The sequence below is a fragment of the Limulus polyphemus genome, unplaced genomic scaffold (assembly GCF_000517525.1).
Source record: "Limulus polyphemus unplaced genomic scaffold, Limulus_polyphemus-2.1.2 Scaffold122, whole genome shotgun sequence".
NCBI lineage: Eukaryota > Metazoa > Arthropoda > Merostomata > Xiphosura > Limulidae > Limulus > Limulus polyphemus.
In genome coordinates, this window is record NW_013665732.1 from 487,527 (window position 1) to 502,409 (window position 14,883).

The 14,883-nt window shown below is 29.1% G+C and overlaps 1 protein-coding gene across 9 annotated transcripts in view; it reads left to right on the forward strand.

Annotated features, from left to right (window-relative positions):
* Positions 1 to 14,883, forward strand: part of LOC106472611 (dmX-like protein 2) — a 159,902-nt gene that overhangs the window by 5,690 nt on the left and 139,329 nt on the right. For 8 of the 9 annotated variants that reach the window (XM_022402034.1, XM_022402049.1, XM_022402060.1 and 5 more), the window contains exons 2-6: positions 771 to 873; positions 1,574 to 1,699; positions 6,736 to 6,807; positions 7,696 to 7,774; positions 8,353 to 8,524. In XM_022402034.1, coding sequence (XP_022257742.1) covers positions 787 to 873; positions 1,574 to 1,699; positions 6,736 to 6,807; positions 7,696 to 7,774; positions 8,353 to 8,524 — 536 coding nt within the window. In that variant the 5' untranslated portion in view covers positions 771 to 786. Of the gene's footprint in view, positions 1 to 767; positions 874 to 1,573; positions 1,700 to 6,735; positions 6,808 to 7,695; positions 7,775 to 8,352; positions 8,525 to 14,883 lie in introns of all 9 variants that reach the window. The other variant, XM_022402031.1, reaches the window with a different exon arrangement.

The following is a 14,883-nucleotide window of genomic DNA, read 5'->3' on the forward strand; positions in this document are numbered from 1 at the left end:
GTTAGGAAGAAGATTAGCCTGCGGAAGGTCTCAACTTCGCATATTAGACCGAGGGCGATTTTTTTGAGCCAAAATTTTGGGAAATAAGTGCGTCCTATATCCCGTCAAATACGGTAATTGATTAACAAATTCCACTAATTGCCCATTTCTGTTCCCACCATGGTTAATAGTAAATGAGTAAAGAGTCTGAAAAGTTATGGATCTGTATCTTTGGAGATTTTCAATATTCTACAGCCCTGCTGTAGCTATAGTAAAAAAATATGCAGTCTGTACACTCTTTTAATGATGTTGACATTTCTTCCTTAACTGAGAGGATAAAAACTTTACACAATCTTATAAATGAGATTTTGTCAAAGTTTTTTTTGCAAGATTAAAAATATCTTCTTATTCAAACAATTTAAGATTTACATTAATGGCTCTGAGTATTTTATAGATATTTTCACCATCAGTAAATATGCAGGATTTAAGTTTTTCAATAGTTCATTTAAATGTTTTTTTTTCACAACACCAGTTCTTTTCTAGTACAAGTAGTAACTCATTTCCATAAACCAATAGCAAATTTCTTTAACATTGTGCTTAAGAATAGCTTTACAGGATGTCTAACACTGAGTTTGTAGTGAGTAAGAAAATATTTGTTGTTTTATTACAGGTATGATTGATTAACCTTTTTAGTGTTTTACTGGAGTGTAGTATGTTTTTAGGTTCTTATGTGCTCCAATTTTATTCTACTTCTGAGTTAAAATATATGTTTTTATTTTTTATGTTAGCAGATTTCTTGTAAGCACAATGAATCGACATCAAGTTTTAACTGGAGCTGTTAATGCAGGAGCTCACTGTTATGCAGTTGGATCTGTTGAAGGTGTTCCTTTTACTGTAAGTAAAGAAAAAAAGAGTGGTATATATAAAACATGTTTCCAATAATATAAATGGAAAAAAATAATTGAAATGGTGAGGTGAGTGAGGATATGAGATTTGTATTTCTGTTGATGTTCGTAAACTGAAAAAGGTGAATATTCTAGTTCTGTAAAAACAAAGGCGAAGTACAACATTAAAAGCTTAATCATGCAGAGTAATTTGGATATTAAAATTGTCATTATTGATGTTCAAAGTATTATAAAGTACTTAAGATATTAAACAAGTTATTCAAAACATTGATATGAAGCAGTTAAAAAAATATGTAGCATAGGAATGATCTAGTTAAGTGTAACACTATTGTACAATGTAAGATATTAGACTGTAATTCAGTCAAATTTCAACTTGAAGTACCAAGAAACATCTTGTAAGACCTTCTTTTTAACTTGTATATAAAAAAAATTAGGCTTTCAAATTTAATTTGCAGTCCATTTATAGTGCATACATTAAGGTATTTTCTATTACTAAAATAATGTTACTAGTATAACTTGTGTACATTTCTTATCAAAATTGTATATGTTTTGCATTACAATTGTGTTCTTGTGGGTGTAAGTTTTCTAACATGTTTCTATACTGTTTTATAAAACTTGAGAGAATTCAACAACTGTCATGCATGCTTGTATAAAGTATTATTATGTTATACAAGTTTTTCTTTCATTAGGCATATGCAGCAGGTTGTAATGTTGTGATTCTTGCCAGCAATTTTCAACGAACACAGATCATTCCTGGAGTCCATTATGGAAATGTCCAAGTTGGATGCTTGGATTGTTCTACTGATATTGGAAAAGTATGCATTTTTATATGTATAATATATATATGCTGCTATTTTAAGTTGGTTTTTCATATATTTCTAAAGTATTTGTTTATTTTTAGATTGGTAAAGGAATATGTTTAAATCAAAATATGCAAGCTTTTCTTATATTAAGTAGAAAAGTTTAGTAATTTTTAACATTTTACAAATTCGTTTTTGAGAACAGAAATAAGCTGTTGAGGCAATAATACTGTATGATGAATAGAAATATATTTTCACAAAAGTGTCCAGTGTTTCAATGACCACCAGTTGTCATTCATTTTAAAGAGCCCACCAGTAGCAACTTTCATAATTCTGCAGATATATAACTAAATACACTGGAATTCCATTTGTTTGCATGCTGAGTGGGACATAGGTCCACAGATAAATAAGGAGAACACACCAGTAAAAATACAGAAAACAGATATGTAAAGTAAAATATCTTTTATTGAAGATTTGTACAATAGATACAAAGACAGAAGAATGATTTGAAATGATTTTACTTTCATATTACTCAATTTCCTTAAATTTAAATAACACACACACACACACACACACACACACCTACAGAAATGTTTTTTAAAGAAAAGTGTTTCTCTATAACTGCTTTTTCTGTATTTATATATATACTGTCCAAGCTGGTGCTGTTTGACAAAGTTGTAAATACACCTTTTACTGTTTGTATGTGTGTGGTGCTCATGTGTATTAGTCTGAATTAGCAATACAACAGCAAAACTTGGTGGGTACGGTTGAAGCAGATAATTGAAGTCACAGATAAATGAGGTTCTACTGTTCAAAGTGAGACGTTCAAAATCTACAGTAGCTTATACATGTGGAGAAGAGGTGTTGGTGTCTGCTTAGGTCATTATTCAGTAATTGTTTTGAATTCTGTGAATTATAACAACCTTCATTGAAAAGGATTTAGAAAATATTGTAGTGATTTTGAAAATTTTAATTTTATCTTGTAGTTACTGTGATCATTGAGATAAAACTGTTTACCACTAATAAAGTTTAAAATTTTCTGCTTTTAGCAACCCTTTATGTTCATTATGTGTTTTTAACAAGTGATTTGTTTTTTGTGTGCATTGAATTTGATATAGAATACAAGAATTTTGTCTTTAGGTTGGACAACATATTGTTTTAAGGAACTGCATGTATCTTGCTGTCTTTATAAATTGTGGATATCCTCTAGTGGCTAGTTATTTTGTGTTTGTTGCCTCTACTTTCATGTTCATTGTTGACAGGCCCTTGGAAATGAAATTTGTTGGTCAGTGAAACTTTGACCAGTTTTTAATTTTTGTTGTTAATGTGTGTTTTTATTCATTATGCAGCTGTTTATAGAATTTTGTTTTAGCTAATAACATAGATTGGGGTCATAAAAAGAGTGTATTTTAGTTTATATGGCTTATTGCCATTTCAAGTAAACTGTTATTTGCATAATACTGTTAAAAGAGAAACTTCTAAATTATGTTTATTGTTGAATACATTTTTATAACTGTAATATCTGAAACTGATAAGAGCTATATGGTTCTCTTGACTAGTCTGGTGAAAAAAAAAGTTTTAGTTCAAGTTCTGGTTTAAAAAGGTATTGCAATGAAGTTATCTAAAGACTACCCTGTTAACGAAAGTCTAAACAACACAGTGGAATTTTAGATATTGCTTAATTTGTGAAGTCAAATATAAAATATGAACTTATTTTATTTGTGAATGTGATATACTTGTTTAAGAGACATGTTTTTTTTTACATTTCTGGTTAGCTATGAAGAAGCAGCCAGCAAATACAGAAGTTGTTTGTAAATTTCTTTCTAGTGTAAAACTACTTAAACATTCTATACTTTGAATACAATTTGTGTTGGAAACATTTTGTTCATTAGACTTGAGTAATTTCATGTTATTCTACATGTAGTATTTTATTTCATTTCCAAGGGATAAAAATAGGCCTTTTGCCCTTTTAGGCTATTCTATTTTTTGCTACTATCTTACTCCAGACCACATAAAGAACATAAAAAATCTGTTGTGTGCGTGCGTATGTGTGTGTATGTATGTATATATCATAGAATCTAGTGTATGTCTGTTATTCTGAATCACAGTAGTCTTCAAGTCATCCAGTTTTTTAAAATGAGTTAATGCTCTCTATGTTTGGAATTATAGTAATATTTTGAGTAAATCTCTGAAGATGTGTACTTCATGAGCTAGTATACTGTGTTGAAATTTTTGAAAATTATATACTATCTAGATACACGATAGTGTGTTGTGTGGCCAAAACAACATGCAGAAATGATAGTTTAGAAATTTTCCACTTTCTATAGTTTGGACTGTGGTAATCTAAACTATCAGATATTTTCAGTGGATGTGCTCTGCTGGACCCTTATATTAGATACCAAATTTCATGGCAATACATTAAGAAATACACGAGATATAAAATCTCCAATACAGTAAGAAATACATGGGATATAAACTCTCCAATTTTGATTGCATTTTTTTTCTTCACCCCGAAAGAAAGTATGAAACTTTATTTGAAAGAAAAACATACTTAACTTTCCTAGATTGTTTTTTCAAATTTGGTATACCGATAGATCTTTACAACCTACAATTAGGTGTCAAATTTGGTCTAAATGTACGCCACATATGCAAAGTTATTCAACAAAGACCACTCAGTTTTGACCAAAATTATTGCCCATACCTATGCAAAAAGTCACTTGAACTATTGGTTTGAAATTTTTACTACAACTTTACCTAAAAGTAAAAGTGGACCGTTTTTAGTTTTTTGTCATTCAGATTAAAGACAGCTGAATTAGAGCAGCAAAATTGTAGGGTGAAAGGATGTATAGATACATAAGTATTGGTTAGGCTAAGCAAACTAGTTAAGCAGTTTCTAGCTCAAGTTTTTAAAATAATTGTATGGGTGAATGCTTATTACTCATTATTCATTGCCAACTTTTAAGCACAAATTTGTTAAATTTTATGAAATTCTCCTAATTAAAGAGCATTTAGCATTATGTAATATTAGCTTAAGCAATTAGCATAAATAATGATGCTTGATATGGCTGTAGCAATTGCATATGGGTGGTGACAAGAAACTGTTAATTTAGTTTTCATGACATTACTTAAAAGGAAGTTATTGCCTTTGCGCCTGAGGGGGTGTATTACAATCAGGTTCGTGTATGTCTGTCTGGGTTTCTGTACATATTTCGAAAAGCAATAGTGATGTACACAAAACATTTACACAAGATGGAAAGTCAGTATGGGACAGTCGTTCCTAAATTTGATCTGGATTCTGGATCACATTGAAGCATTTTTTTAAATGGGGAGATAGGGCATTTTCCTTGTTTTAGGTTAATAACTGTGTGATCGGATTTGTACCAAATTTTATGGGCACTTTAAGGTTGAGACTCCTCATCACAATACAAAAAATGATCCGGATCATTGATCATTCTGGCTCTCGGAAGAATTTTTTGACTTTTCAAAGGTGAAATTTGATGTTATCCAACATAAAACCATGCAATTTCGAAAAGGAGTGGTGAGGAGAGGGTATGCAAAATCTCTGGTTGCTCTTGTTAACAATGTTTTTTAGAGAGGAAAAACTACCACCATATATTTTAAAGAATCTGTTTTTTTTCTGTAAAGTATAGGTCTGTTACAAATAATAGGGATGTGATCCTAAAGCTAATGTTTGTTACTATCAAGTGTCACTTTCGTACTTGCTGTGGTTTTTTGGTGTGTATTGACAAAAAAAAATCATGATATCTAATCAAAAACACCTGAAGTGTGAAAAAAAAAAGTCAGGCCAAAAAAGGATTGAGCATGCAACTTACAGGAATGAATTCAAAATGGGCGGCCAAACCCGGCAGCTACACTTATAGCACTGATAAGAATTTTACAGCTAACTAATGAATGAATATTTGCTGTAAAATTCTTATCAGTGCTACCAGTTTGGCCGCACCTTTTTTTCACACCTAAGGCATTTTTGATTAGATAATTAATAGTCAAGCTATTCAGTTTCAGCAATAGTACAAATGGTGAGAGTTTTAAGTTTTGACAATAAAAGACTGGTGCAACTTGAGTGTTCTAGAAAAAAAAAAGGAAAATACACTAACTGTTTTCTAAAACAGCAGGTATTTTTTATGATGAGATAATACGAAAATATAAATTACGTAATTGATGTAAATGAGCCACAATACTTTGTTGCATGACAGTTCAAATACTATTTCAAGTAATTTGACGTAAAATATTATGATTTTTACAATTTTACATAATTTATAGCTTTGATTGAATAACTTGTATATATTGAAAAAAATAAAAGCTGTTATATAATTTGTGACTTCACATTCCATGAATGTTGTACTGTCCTTTACTAACGCTATACAACTAACTATGATGGGCCATATACTATCAATTAAGTTCACATTTTCTGCACTTAGCTACATATATTCACCCATTCTTTATTTTACATTGACTTAGCTGAACTAAAAAACAACAACATATCCAAAACAAAAATAATTTAAGACATTTTTGACTAACAGTTTATCGTAGAAACTTACAAATCAAAAACTGAAACTTTTTAAGAATTTATATATGTTTTCCAGATTTTTATATAGATAACTTGCCAAATTTTGACCCTTGAGTGTCAGAAATTTTTGTTTTACACAGATTTATGTTCTACGTTTAATATTTAAACAGATTTTATCTGAAAAAGACACCATATGGATACTCAATTTAACATTCTCAAAGCCGTATAACTAACAATAATAAAACATCAGTTATTTGGAAAGGCAAAATCTGTGAATATTTCAAAAATACTGTTCTATTGTTTGTTTGTCTTCATGATATTGAGTATTTTGCTTCTAATTGTTGATTTTTTTTTAAGCTTTTCCAGATTTTTGGTTTACAATATGATGCACTTTTATACTGTAGATGAAATGTAAAATATTTTTAAAGGTTTGTGTTAATACTTTTTTCTACTATTTTTATGTGTGCTATGCAAAGCTTAAGAAATATTTATTTTGTCTTAGTTTTCCTTATTTATTTTACAGATTGCTGCAGCATATGGTAAACAGGTCTATATATTTGAGCCAACTCCATTGTTAAATGCAAATTCATCTCATGTAAGTCTATAAAGTTTAAAATGCTGGTAAATAATTGTAAGAAGTGGTTATTGTTTAAGACCAAGTAATTGTTTCTATAATACATGAAACAATTGATTTTGAATATTAGTAACTTTCTGTGAAGCTTTTCATGTTGTGGATACTTTTTTTAATCTTGTTACATTTATATGTTAAATTGATCATTAATCCTTTTTAGCATTAGGATTAGAATTGGAGACTAACTTTATTAAAGATAAAAAAATAAATGCAAATATTTAGTAAATGATTTCACAACAGGAAAAATCTCAAAGCTGTTAAAATTACTCTCCTAACTTGCTTTCAACATATTTCAAATTTAAAAATCCAACAACATATTTTTAACTTGTGCAGTAATACAAAATTTCTTAGCTAATGTAAGGAAATATATGTATACTGTATACTTAGATTTACTATGATGGAAGTTTAATGCAAGTTGAATATATCATCTAAACCTAAGTAAACTGTGTTCATTTACACCTTGCAAGTAGTTCTTAATCAATGACTTCAGTGATATGACTCCCATAAAAATGTAATTACTTTTGTAGGTTTTATGTTATGAAAGTGCTTACATGTTAGTCTTCCAAAGTTGTTGTTTTTATATAAAATCTATTGTACGATTAAGCTATTCATTCATTACATTTGATATAAACTGCATGTGATATTAGAATTGCATAAATCATAATCAAGGAGATTTCTAGATTGCTCTCTATAAATCATTGTTCTGTTTATGGTAATTCCACTGAGTTTTTGCTTTTTATATATTCTTCTTTTTCAGTTAATAGTCTACTAGTTGGAGCCATTGAATAATTATGGTTTTATCTACTATGGTACCAGTAGGTACAGAAAATATATTTATATTTTTCTTTTTAGCACTTAGATTACCACTGGGTTCAGACAGCAACCATTTCTGCTGAGTGTTATGTTACTGTGATGTCATGGAACTTGGAAGGTTTGTACATATACATAAACTTTAAAAGTTTGGCACAGGCTAGCATCTTAGCTTGACTTAGGATGTTTCAGTTTTATATTTTCTAAGCTGTGCTGTATTATTTTCCTAACAGTTTTGAATATATATTATTTATTAAGTGATCACATATTTTTTCTAACTTGAGAGACAAAAAATCATTTATCTTTTCATTGAAATAAAAACTTAGAAATAATATTATTAATTATAATTCTTTTTGTATTGCACTTTAATCATAATTTCAACACATTTTCTCTGAAAATGAGTTTTGAATATAAAAATGTGACATTTTTTGTTACATAGTTACACAAGAACATAAAGTCATTTAAAGGATATTTCATGTAATTTATTTTCATGTTTTAAACAAGTTGTATATCAGTTTATTTTTTATAAGATTTTCTTTTTACACTAAATCTTAATTTTGTTGTATTTTATGGTTTTTTTTGGGAAATTATTTTGCTAAATCTTTAAGTTAAATGTTGTTTTCCTTCAAAATTTTTTCTCAGTTGCCTGGAATGTTCAAATACATGAAGTATTCAATTAATGTTAAACAAATCTTTAAGGAACACGACTTTTGATTGGAGGAGAGATAATACAGCTATGGCATCTAGAAACTTGTACTAAGGAGGACACAATTGAGGAAGAAGGAACTAATTTTCAGTTAGGGCAAGAGGAATACATGTTCAAGACTGATACAGAAGAATGTTCCAAATGGGAATGTGTATGGAAATGTAGGTGAGTGTGTAACTTTGAGATACTGCTATTTTTGATAAAACTTTCTCTTTGTATCAGTCCACTTGTATTAGATTTGTAACTTGTGAAATGATAACATGACTTTACTGTTATGAACATTTTTGGTAGTAACATGATGATGTGCTTAGAAACACTGCTTTCTTTCAGCAAAAGAAAGATTCAAATCAATAATAGGAGATCGGTTATTTAATAAGATAAAGTACTTCAATTTAGTTTAACAAGAGGATTAGGCTAATGTGCATAGTTTAATGATCATACAATAGTTGTTTCTTAAAAGGAGGGAATTTGAGTGGTTTATATATATTTATAGTACTGCTTAATATGTGATCACAAACAAGTCTGACACCAATGCTTTATAACATATAAGACATTGATTATCAGATTTAAAGGCTGAAAAGTGGTTGAAAATAGTCTGTGGTTTGAACAGCTAGACTTTCATCTGAACATAGGTTGTGGTATAAGATTTACAAGAAAAATGCTATTTTACATGTGACCTATGTCCATTCATGTCCAAATGCTGGAACATAACCTGATTCACTGACAGGAAAGACAGCTTTCTATTCCTGGATGTCATATGCTCTCCTCCCTCCAAGGAACTTGGTTAATTACCAATTAATTGATGACAAGGGCCCTGTCAAAGCTAACAAGAAGCAAAATTAAGACTTATTTACTTGAATGAATGACTTTCCATGTCCAAATTGAACTGAAAGAAAATACAGAAAGTTAAAAAATTAACATATTAACCCTCTAGCCCAAGGTACCCTTTACTGTGCATGACGCAAGGTTATAGTGTCTTACATTCAACATTTTATTAAACTACTTTTTGTTTATATTACACCAATTAGAATAGCATAAAATCTTAGCTAATAATCCATATTTTAAAAGTATACAAGTTTTCAGTTCATAATTCTACAAGGCAATATTTAAAGAAATCTTGATTTTCCACTAGTGTGACCCACGTCACACATTTTGTCTTAGCATGTTATTATCTCTATTTTATCCATCACCCCTGGAAAATGTATGAAATTCAATGTAAAATAATCTCTATAAAATCATTATTGCTCAAACAAACCATAATTTTTATAGCCTTCAATTTTGTTTGGTTACAGAGCTATTCAATAGAAAATCAGACCTCTCCTGCCACACCCACCTGTCACATCCTCTGTTTCACAATTCGTTGGTAATTCTCTCTTACATTTCATTATATATATCACCTATAACCAATAGAAAGTCAAGGATTTCATCTATCAAATGATGTATTGTATAACATTGTATTCTGAACAGAATATCATCAGTTTCTCTAACAATACAAGATTCGATCCTGTGGGAAAGTTAATGAATAGCTTGGATTAATTTGTAATGGCTCTTGTTGCATAGTTAGAAAGCCAGAACAATTTTGAGAGGTAAGTGAATTTGTCTACTTTTTACATGTTATTAGTCTATACTCTTTGGTACATTATTTAATTAAATAAAAATTATTAAGTGCATTACTATCTATAGTATAAAAAATTGGGGTTAACTCTCTTTGAAACCTGACAGCAAGAAAAAATTAGGTAAGTACTTTATTTCTTGTTTTTCATAATTATTCTTTATTTATTATTGAAAAAGTAACTAATCTCAAATATGGATCTTTTTAAAGTTATTTTAAACTAGATTAGTTAGAATAAGTACTAATAACAATACAATTAAAATGGTTCACGAGGCATGCACGCAAGCAGTTCGTGGGTAATGTAATTTGATAGTGTAACATGAGCTGCACATTCCCTGAGTGATTTACAACTTATAATGGTGCAGATACTAGTTAAAATGGGCAATAAAACAATAAAATTTAATTATAAATAGATGTATAATGTTACGAACTTAGAGCTACTTAGGATAAATGAATGTAGTTTCATGTTACAATTTGAAGTCATTCTAGAAGGAAAAAAATGGGTAATTTAGATTTATTTAGATTTTTTTTTATGGTTATGAGGTTGGTTGAGTTGACTACTCCCATTTTGAGATAGGTAGAGAAAATAATAGATAAAGTATAAAGTTTTACGGAAAAAACGTTTGAAATGCATTTGGGGTTTTAGGGATTACACAAAGGAAATTTGAGATTTTTTGAGATGACGAAAAGTATTTAATTTTAACATGAAAATTACTTTGCACACAGACTATTCAAAACGAATACTCAATATATTCATAGACAAATTTTTATTTTATTAAAAATACTTCACTAAGAAATATGACTTTTTGTATGTGAAAGATTGCCAAATTTTGTGAAGATATACACAATATATTGAGAGTTATAAGTATTATCTTTATATGAACTTTAAACGAATACAAAAGGTCACATGACTCGGTCAAATTGACCGACCTTGTTTTGAGAGAGTTAATATGAAAAAATTTAAATACTAAATGAGAGGTAACCAGATATCTTACCAGGGTCCACATGAATTATGAAGATCCTGGAAAGTCATGGAATTTTGTAAGAAAATTTTTCAGTACTGAAAATTCTAATAATCAGAAAATTAAAAAAGTCCTCAAAGTTCCAATCACTCTAACATCCCATATTCTTATTAACATCAAGTCACACCATTGTGTTTATATGTTTCATAAAAAAACGATCTCTAAAAAATAAAGATTCATAAAGTGGGAAATATGTTGATTTTGCAACACCAATCAATAGTAAACAGGTGTCACATGACAATTTTTGTAATATGTTAGTGTAAAATAAGCTCAACACTAGTTTGGGTGAAATCTAAAATCACAAAATTGTTGATAAATAAAACATGGGCTTTTCAGAATTCCATCTTAAGCATAAATGGTTGAAAAATAATTCATAATGAACAATGTTTCTAGCCTATGTTTTAATCACCATTGTCTAAAACTCATGAATAGAGAGAGAGAGAGAGAGAGAGAAATGCAAGTCTACAGAGTAGCAATATAAAAATGTGAATGTTATAAATCTAACCATCAATAGTCATATATTTGCTATAAAAGACAGCCTGTCATATCTAATTAAGTCACCTGTTATTTATACAGTGATTGATCTAGGCTACGATATTTTAAAGTACAATTAGATTGTAAGTACAGTATTGTGATGTATGTTATTATTTTATCTCTTTGATCTTAGCTTTTCATTTCAGTTCTAAAATGAATAAATTTCTTATAACTGGTTCACAATTTTACTTGGAGTCATCGCACCTTGTGATGACTGATACAAATAAAAAGAAATAAAATTACTCAGAACAGTTATTATTTAAAATACCATTTAAATGATATGTGTTATTGTGCAAGAAAACTTACAGGTTGAACACCACAGTATCTGGGAGAAAAACATAAGGATGTTATCAGTTATTACTGAACTATTGGGAAAAGTCAAAGGGATTGTAAATTATGAATAATTTGTTAGTGCTTTGTTTGGTTTCTTGATCTTATTTGTTGCTTAAGTAGTTATTTTTTTGATAGTTCAGGTGTTACTGTTATTGCTAGAATATTTTGTATAGCTATTACTACACTTTTATAAAAATAATGAAACATTAGTTATGGTTGAGTTTGTGTTCTGTTATAATTGGTAAATTAGGTCTTTGAAAATTACAGTTTAGTCTTGCAAAGTCTTGGGATATTTTTTTCTATTAGCTTATGCAACTCATTACTTATGTAGAGACTTTTCAATTAGTTTGGCATGTTTAACTCTTTCCATGTGGGCTTGGTTGAATCTACAGAGTTTGTATCCATTTTATACTAATTACATTTTCCATACTATAACTTTTAATACTGTACATGTGTTTTCACAAGATATGACAGACTTTCAGTATATATTACAAGACTTTTGTACACAAAAAAATGAGATTTTGAATTATGTATTTTTAATAAAGATTTGTCAGTGAATATATCAAGTAGTTTTGTTTACTAGTCCGAGTGCAAAGTAATTTCAAATTTCATTTGTGTAATCTCTAAGACCTCGTAAATAATTATAAAATGTTAGTTTTCAGTAAAACTGAATTTTATCCGTTGTTTTCTCTACCCTAACTCTATATATGAGGTTGGTCAATTTGACTGGCCTTGTAACCACCAAAAAGAAATTTGAAATAAATCTAAATTACCCATTTTTCTTTCTAGAATGACTTCAAATTATAACATAAAGCTATGTTTATCTTAAATATCTTTAAACTCGTAACAGTATAAATCTGTTTATACTTAAATGTTAGTGTTTTATTGCCCTTTGAACTGTGTCTAAATTAACACGTTCACTGCTGCATAATAAATTAAGTATAAAATAAATAACCATTCAAGAGGTGACAAGGAGCAGTCAGAGTGTCCCAAACTCCTATCCCACAAGAAAAATTTGCCTTTGAAACATAGTTATCTGTGACCCACCAGTGGGGCACATGACAGCAAACATGTTAATATTCCCATCATAAAATTTGTAAGTCAATTGGCGATAATGGAATTTGTGTTACCCTATTGAATTGCATAATGCACGGGTTACTCGCGAGTGTACCTTGTGAACATTTTTTTACATTTTAGTTACTTTTATAATAATGATTAAAGAATACACATGAAAAACAAGAAATAAAGTACTTATATAGGTCTATCTTTTTTTTTCCTTTGCTGTTTACTGTTGATGACACTTAACCAACATTTTAATATTAATGGTATTACTGCACTAAATAATTTTTTATTTAATTAAATAATGCATCAAAGGACACAGAATAATAACATGCAAAAACAGACAAAGCATATCTGTCACAAGTTTTTTGACTTTCCAACTAAGTGATAAGAGTTGTTAAAAATACAGATAAGATCATCGCTGTGTTTCCCATGAGAAAATTTGAACTGAGAGTGAAATAAACACTTCTCTGTATAGAAAACAACATAATATAATATGTCACTTGATAGATTAAAAGGTTGGCTTTCTATTGTTTAGATATAATGTAGTATTAAATGTCAGAACTATTGGCAATTTCTGAAAGAGAGGATGTGACAGGTGGGTGTAGCAAGAGGGAGTTCTGATTTTCTATGTTATGTTTCTGTAACCAAATAAGATTGAAGGCTATACAAATTATGCTTTGCCTGAGTGATGACAATATTATAATGAGTAATTATATTATATTTCATACTTCTTGGAGGGGTGGTAAATGAATTAGAGAAGGGGGATACCTGTAGAGTAAATGTCACAATTCTCACACTAGGGGAGATTGAGGATTTTTTATTTTTAATATTGCCTTATAAAAGTAACAACTTAAAATTTATATTAATATTTGGATTATTAGCTACATTTTTATGTCAAGTTTATTTGTATACCGTCATAAGAAAGTAACTTCATTAAATTTTGAATGTAACTCACTAAAACTTAACATGTGCACAGTGATGCTCACTTTGAAAGCATTAACCTTTTTGCATGACAAGTACATCTAGTTTGAATACCTTTATGATTTCTTAGTAGTTACAAGATCCAGAAATTGTCAATAGTTCTTTCTGATATTTAATACTATATAATTTATAACCAATAGAAAGCCAATATTTTAATCTATCAAATGACATATAATATTATGTTGCAAAAGGGTTAATGGTGTATAAAAAGCATCAAATTCTTTAACTTTGCTTGAGGTTTGCTATATGTTTTAGCAACACTTTAATCATTTTCACATTTAAGAATTATTTTTTATTATGGTATTGTATTAATGTTACTGCTTTTACAAAAGTTGTAAGAAATATGTTTACCCACTCATTTTATGGTCAAGCTACTTGTATATTAAAACCTTTCTTGCATGAAGATGTCATAAAATACACAGTGAACTTTAGGTCAAAGTTGCCAAATTTCAGAAGCAAATAAAAATTTATGTTTAGTCCTGTCATATAAGATGAGAACCCTTCAGTTTTTGAGCACTTACCTGCATGTCAAATTTTAAAATTTAAGTGAATATAATAATTCTAACTGTATTTTAAAAGTTTTAACTTAGAAATATTTGATAATTTGTATTTTGTTATTTTCTAACGTTAACTGCAATTCTCAAAAGAAAAAGTTCTGAGTATCATTTCTGCACAGTTCTGTGGAGTCTTACCTGTAAACAATGTAATAGATATACACGACTGTTTATGTTTTAGTTTGTTTATGAGTCATATATATGGTTTAGTTTGATTGCTGTATTATTATGTCATGTTGCTTGAACCTTCTAATTTTTTCTTGTTTTAATTTAGTATTATTGCATCATAAAATCTTGTAGTGTGTAGATCATTCTAGGCCTCTGTCAATTTATAATATATATATATATATATATATATGTGCATCCTAAATGTAGTTTGAGTTAGTTAGTTAGATAGATAGTTAGATCTAGACTGTGTGATTGTGT